This window comes from Brassica oleracea, chromosome C3, assembly GCF_000695525.1.
Source record: "Brassica oleracea var. oleracea cultivar TO1000 chromosome C3, BOL, whole genome shotgun sequence".
In the NCBI taxonomy this organism is placed as follows: domain Eukaryota; kingdom Viridiplantae; phylum Streptophyta; class Magnoliopsida; order Brassicales; family Brassicaceae; genus Brassica; species Brassica oleracea.
In genome coordinates this window covers 25,163,112-25,169,486 of record NC_027750.1, presented here as the reverse complement: position 1 = coordinate 25,169,486, position 6,375 = coordinate 25,163,112, and the positions used below count along the sequence as shown (strand labels likewise).

The 6,375-nt window shown below is 37.5% G+C and overlaps 1 protein-coding gene, 1 long non-coding RNA gene and 1 pseudogene across 2 annotated transcripts; all 3 read right to left on the bottom strand.

Annotated features, from left to right (window-relative positions):
• Positions 1-1,036: 1,036 nt before the first annotated feature.
• Positions 1,037-1,991, bottom strand: LOC106330221 (annotated as a pseudogene).
• LOC106329174 (organic cation/carnitine transporter 7-like) lies at positions 1,991-5,075 on the bottom strand. Its single transcript, XM_013767787.1, has 5 exons — positions 4,916-5,075; positions 4,475-4,751; positions 3,715-3,952; positions 3,100-3,640; positions 1,991-2,619 (listed from the first exon to the last, which is right to left on the bottom strand). The coding sequence occupies exons 2-5, from the start codon at positions 4,741-4,743 to the stop codon at positions 2,165-2,167; spliced, it is 1,503 nt and encodes a 500-aa protein (XP_013623241.1). The 5' UTR covers positions 4,744-4,751; positions 4,916-5,075; the 3' UTR covers positions 1,991-2,164.
• Positions 5,076-5,640: 565 nt separating this feature from the next.
• On the bottom strand, positions 5,641-6,375 carry LOC106333592. Its single transcript, XR_001268420.1, has 3 exons — positions 6,255-6,375; positions 6,095-6,172; positions 5,641-5,854 (listed from the first exon to the last, which is right to left on the bottom strand). It is a non-coding gene; the product is annotated as an uncharacterized LOC106333592 (long non-coding RNA).

Genomic DNA, 6,375 nt, shown 5'->3' with positions numbered 1-6,375 from the left:
AGGTTATCTTTTGACCTGTCCGGACTTGGTATTTTCTTTCTGTCTGGTCCTTTATTTTTTCTTTTTGTTACAGTTTACCCCCTTTTTGTTAAATATAATTTATTTGGTCCTCTTTATCAGAAGTAATCTATCACCATTCAATAATATGACCACTAGTTTTTTTGTTTAATTAGGACTGATATCTGATAGTTCGATTTGCATCATTTTAAACTTTCTAACGTTGATAAACACTTATTCAAACACTAGATTAAAAAATAACATAAAATAACTAAAATGAGAAATAATTAACGATTATAAAGAAAAATTATGTAGACAAAAAAACTATATTTTAAAAATAAAAATCTTTAGAATCAGTCAAAAGTTATTAAAATGTTTTTTTTTTAATAATCTATATCTAAGACATGGATAATGTCAAAAACAAGTGATCCATTAGCCTCATTATGTTTAGTGATTCATAACATCTTACAAGTCTGAATCTGTGTTTGCTTGTACAAAGGGTCAAGAATCATATGCTTATCAACAACACAATCTTGTGTCCCTTTTGACAACAACAATCTTTCTTTTCTTTTATTCACTTAAGAAAATATGCAAATAATATGGATAAGCCAGTCATTGACTTTATGTAGTTAAAAAAAAGGCAGTCATTGACTTTCTTGTCTCCCCTCAGACTCACAAAGCTTAAGGATTATGTCGAGAAGGAGAAACCAACAAAAGAAACAATACTTGGACATGAAGAAAGCTGAGAGGGCTTTTGACTATGTAATCTGCATATTTTATTATACGCCTGTAAAAGACATATGAAGCAACATTATATCGTGTCTTTCATTACATCAGCTTCTTCTTCGTCTATCAAACCCTGGAGGGAGGGTAATGAATCAAATTGACTAAAAAGATACAAAGAGGCTTACTTAACACAAAAAAAAACAGACCTGGTCAGACATAAACTTTCATTTGAATACCCTTCTTAGAACAAACAAAAAGATCATTATAGAATTTGAATAACACAAGTCTTAGCTAATTGATTGTCTTTTACTTACTAGTTGGAATGACCAGAATAGACGGCTATGGTTGTTGTAGTTGCATCTGGAGTTGCTTTGCTGCCCTCCTCCAAGCGGACAACCTGCGCAAAACTTTTTGACATGTTCTTGATGAACTCTGACTGCAATGCAGCAGAAGCAGGATCTCTTGCTCCAGATGGCAAGCTTGGCTGTCTACTTGCCTTCCGTTCTTGAATTACTTTCTCCCTCTCTTCATAAAACACAAAATCATCCAAGATTGACGTCTCAGCACTATAGTTCTTGAAAATCTTGAGCATCTCAATGCCTTGTTCCAGTTTCACCTGTAGTATTTTTTTTTTCCAGTTAGCTGTTTAAAAGAGATGTCTTAAGGACAAGAAAGAGCTTGAGACTTGCTTCTTGCGTGTCTCGGCTATTAGTGACAGGCTTATTGTCGTTGTTCTCCAATATAATGTGGCGGAACTGACTGTTTGGCACATCTTTGATGATGTGCCACTTCACTGGGAACTGTCCACTCCATTTGTCTTGTTTCCAGTACTCAACGCTCTTCACAAAATCCACAGGTCCTATCATCTCAACCACACCACAGAACTGAGAGCTCCCGTTTACAGAAAACAGAAGAAACACTGGGCACGGTTGTTCTTTCTCGTCCTTTGGCCTCGCGTCAAGCTTTTTGTTGGCATTGGAGGTGCTAGCCCATACATTGTACTTGATGCTCTTGTGGACGTCGTCTTCACTGTAAGACTTGATTATGAAGAGCTTAGCGTCATTGTAGTCGGTGAAAAAGTCATGATTGTTAGGTTCTTCATGTTGCTGTGGACTGTCTTTGTTATTTTTATTAGTGTAATTTTATTTTGTATTATAAACCGTCAATTGTAATTTTATTTTGTATTATAAACAAAATTTCGATTCGCAAGTTCAGTTAATAACCGCAGACCTATACATCACCATCAGGAATGTTACACTTTTCCCCATTAAATGTTCATTATATATTTGTTTAACAAACAAGTTTACACAGTATACTGTCTTGTACATGAGAATCCTATATCATGTTTCTACTCTATCGTGTATAAACTTCTATTACAATAACTCTGTTTCCATCCTCTTTTGTTTCCTTCGGAAACTTCAATAATCAAAAGAACTGTTGGCTATACGGAAGATGAAGAGGGCTCATTGGACGTAGAGATTGTATCCGTCAGTTCACGACCACTGGTCTCAAACGGGAAGAGACAAACGCAGATACCTGAGACAAGAATCACAAACTCAAAGAGAAGAACAGCTATTGTCTGATGGCATCCATGAACCAATCCAACGGCCACTAGTGGACACAGTACTCCTCCTATTCTCCCCACCGAGCTCCCAACTCCAACACCGGTGGTTCTCACCGCCGTTGGATATATCTCCGGAGCGTATATGTAAACCACCGTGAAGGCCGATGAGATGCAGATACGGCCGCCGAAGAGAAGAGCGGTTGTTAAGGTTGGAGACTGGTGAGTTAACAGAGGAAGAAGGAAGATGCAACAGGTGAATAGCATTGATGACATGGATGCTTTTCTTCCAAGCCTGTCCACCATTGCTGCTGATATAAGTAGTCCTGGAAGCTCTGAGCGAAGCCAAACATGATCAAGAACCAAAAGGGTCAATCTTTTTCTTTGTTATGGTTAGAAAACTAGGCCTGAGCCGAAGACCCGACCGAACTAGAAAACGAATTTTAAAATATTATTTGTAAATCAAAGTACCCAAAAAATAAATTACCAGAATACTTTTTATCCAAAATATTTAAAATTATTCGAATTATCCAAATATTTATTTGAAAACCCAAAATATTCTTATATTTAATCCAAAAACCCGAATATTCTCACTTTTTAACCTGAACTAACCGAAAAACCGAATTTACCTCAGATATTAGTCGCTTCCTAACTTTGTTACCTAACCTAATCGAAAACCGAAAACCAAAATAACCAAACCGAAAGTGAACTGAATTTTCTAAATATCTGATCCTAAACCTCTACAACCGAAGAACCGAGAACCGAATGCCCATGACTAGTACTTAGAACCGATGATATAAGTATGTTGAATGTACCTGCAAAACTGGCGATGAAAATGTCTCTGTAGTTAACATCGTTTGAAGAATGTGTTAACTCTTTTTCAGTTGGATAGCAGCTGTTTTGAGAAGTTTTCAGCTCAGTGGTGAGAAGGACAACACCGTAGTAAGCAAAAGCGTTTCCAAAGAACACAACCCATAGTAGCAAAGTCCGTTTGATTAGCTCTGGAGATAGAAGAACTAGTAACGGTCCCTTGCTATCAGGTTTTAGTACAATCTTGGACACAGGAGGAGGAGCTTCTTCGACTTCACCAGGCTTGAGAAGATGAGTATTTTCTGTTGGATGGCTTTTAGTCTCTTCCATCTCAGTTTCCATCTCTGAGCCGAGAACACCTTTAGGTAGTTGCGTTCCGTTGGTTCTCGCAATCTTCTCTAATATGGAAAGAGCTTCAGCTTTCTTGCCTTGGAGGATTAAGTACCGAGGAGACTCAGGCGTCCACTTATAGAACATGAGAAGCAACGATGACGGTATAGAAGAGAGTGCAAGTAACCATCTCCAACCCAAACTTGGCATGATTAACTGCAAAAAAAAAGGATTATAATCATCATGTTGATGTGAAAAGCTAAGCGTTTTGAGTCATTTAAGTCTAGTACCCAAGCGAGGGAAGCTTCCAAGATGGTTCCAACGGTCCAGAAACCTGAGAAAATAACCATCCAAGTCCCTCGGTTTGGTGCGGGGATGAATTCAAGATACCAGGAGACGAGAACAGGACCTCCTCCCAATCCGAGACCAACGAAACAGCGGAGAACGATCAGCCACGTGTAGTTTGGTGCAAATGCGCTCAAGAAACCAGCTACGAAAGTCACCACCGCAGTTATGATAAACCCTTTCCTAAAAAGGATAAAGCACAAACATCAAAACCAAATGAAGTGATGCATAAATATCATTATTATGTAGTTTCTTATTTATTAGTAAGATAATTACTTTTAGTGTTACTGTTTTCCTCTATATAGAGGTTTAAGCTTAAGTTCGTCGGTAGTCTATGATTTGAATAATAAAAATAAGAGTTTTTTTGTTATTTTCGGTAGATTTACGGAGATCTCAACGAATTCAAGAAAGTTTGTTTTATTAGAAAATTTTATACTAAACGAATAGTCTTACATCTATCTAACTTCCACTACATCATGAAGCCACAGTGCCTGGCCTCAGAGATCCATTTTAAACATTGACAAGATACATATGAATCAAATGAAAGAAGCAGTCATAGACTAAACATTCAACTTCAGAGATCATTTAGTTGAAGAATTCATATGAACAAACCAAGCAAAGTAAACCTTTTTCCAGACAACTATATCTACTTGAGGAACCAAGAAATATATTATAAGCTAAGAAGCTTCAGGGTAAGTTAGTTACCTGCGGCCATGTTTGTCAGCAACAATGCCCCAAGAGTAAGCTCCAACAAGCATACCAGCAAAAACGACGCTAGTTATCGAGCTTTCCTCTCGTGAAGAGAGATTCCAAAGCGATTGAACAGCAGGTCCAACGAAAGAGAGAAGCATCATCTCCATTGCCTCTGCAACCATACCCATTCCAGCGTAGGCAAGGACGTAGAGCTGAAACTTCCCAAATCCCATCTCCACAAGTGCTTCGTCCACTGTGAAGCTCCGGTTCCCATCTTCCATCTCGAAACCTGTAAAATAAAAATGTAAACTTTCGATCTCATTGTCGTCAAGATCCAAGACCCATCATCGGATTCTAATTGCTAAATCGAATTCTGGTAATTGCAACGCTTCAACGTAACAGATCGAATCATAAAGTCATGAACTTTGGCTGAGGAAGAAACAGAGGACGAACCTCAACGACGCTGAGCTTGAGGACAAATGAAGATCCTATCTTCTAGGAGGATGAAAAAATAAGAATGGTCAGGGGATTCAAAAAGTCAACGCCATTAATGAACGAAAACGAGGCATAAACACATGTGGGAAGTCTCAAATCTGTCTGGTCGTCGTCTTGTCCGAACGCTGAGCGAAGATTTTGACGCGACTTTGAGCCTCCGTTAGATGATTCTGTTGACCGGACTTTTAAAATTTGGGCTTTTTTATAATTGGCCCATATGTATATGGACTATTTTGCAAGGCCCGTGTTGTTAAATGTGTGAGATCACACAATGATTAGTGGTAATTATTTGGATAAGCTTAATAATTGAGGCTATGGGTGGACCTAGGGATGTTGTAATGGGCAAAATTACCTAGCCCGGCCCGAACCCGAAATAAACCCGCCCAAAAAGTACCCTAAACTAAAAAACCCGAAAAAAACCCGGTATCATTAGGGTAACCCGCGAAAAACCCGAAAACTTTAGGGTTACCCGTGGGTAACCCGTGAAAAACCCTATCTATATTTTATTTAAAGTTTTGTGGGCTTTTAGTTAAAGCTTTATAGTTTTAAACTAAATTTAAATGTATTGAATATTTAATTTTTAATCATGTTTTGTATACAATTTGATTAAAGAAACATACTCAGAATGGAACCATACATATCATTAAAACAGAGTATTAAGACATATTATCAACTTAAAGAAACAGATTCAGAAACATAGTATCATCTTAAAGAAACAGACTCAGAAACATAGTATCAAACAGACTCAGAAACATAGTATCAGCTCAAAGAAACAGACTCAAAATCACCCAAGACATTTCATATAGATCATCACATAAGATCAAGGTAGCCTTCTGAAATAGATCTCCACTGTTTGAAGAACCTGGTGGATGACTTCTTATGGATGCTAGTTGCTACCTACATGTACACGTACACAACAAGAAACTTGTAATCAGCAACAAGTCACAAATTAGACCAAAGTACTTTAGTAGTTGCTAATGTGAACTATAAGCAAAATGTGATACCATATTCAAGCATCAACCAAGAAACCTTTAGAGTATCAGACCAAGTTAGCTAGTTGTTATTGTACAAGCCTATGAGAGCTGTTCAGTCAAGTTTCAGAGTATCTAAACTATGGTCAAGTTTCAGAGTTTTGACCTCATATTGCAGAACTACTTGCTGTGGTTGTTGGATCCTTGTCTAAGTTGTCTTCATCAAAATAATCTTCAACATCACCTGAAATTATAAAATAAAATCTGTAGTTACATAAAAGTTCATATATGAAATCAGAAACCAAATATCAAAACTAATAATCTACCTTCAAATTCAGCAAAACCTCTTAACCAGTTTCGAGTGCAAAGCAGTGCTTGAACATTTTTTGGAAGAAGACGGTTTCTGTAAGGACTAATCACCCGTCCTCCAACGCTAAATGCTGATTC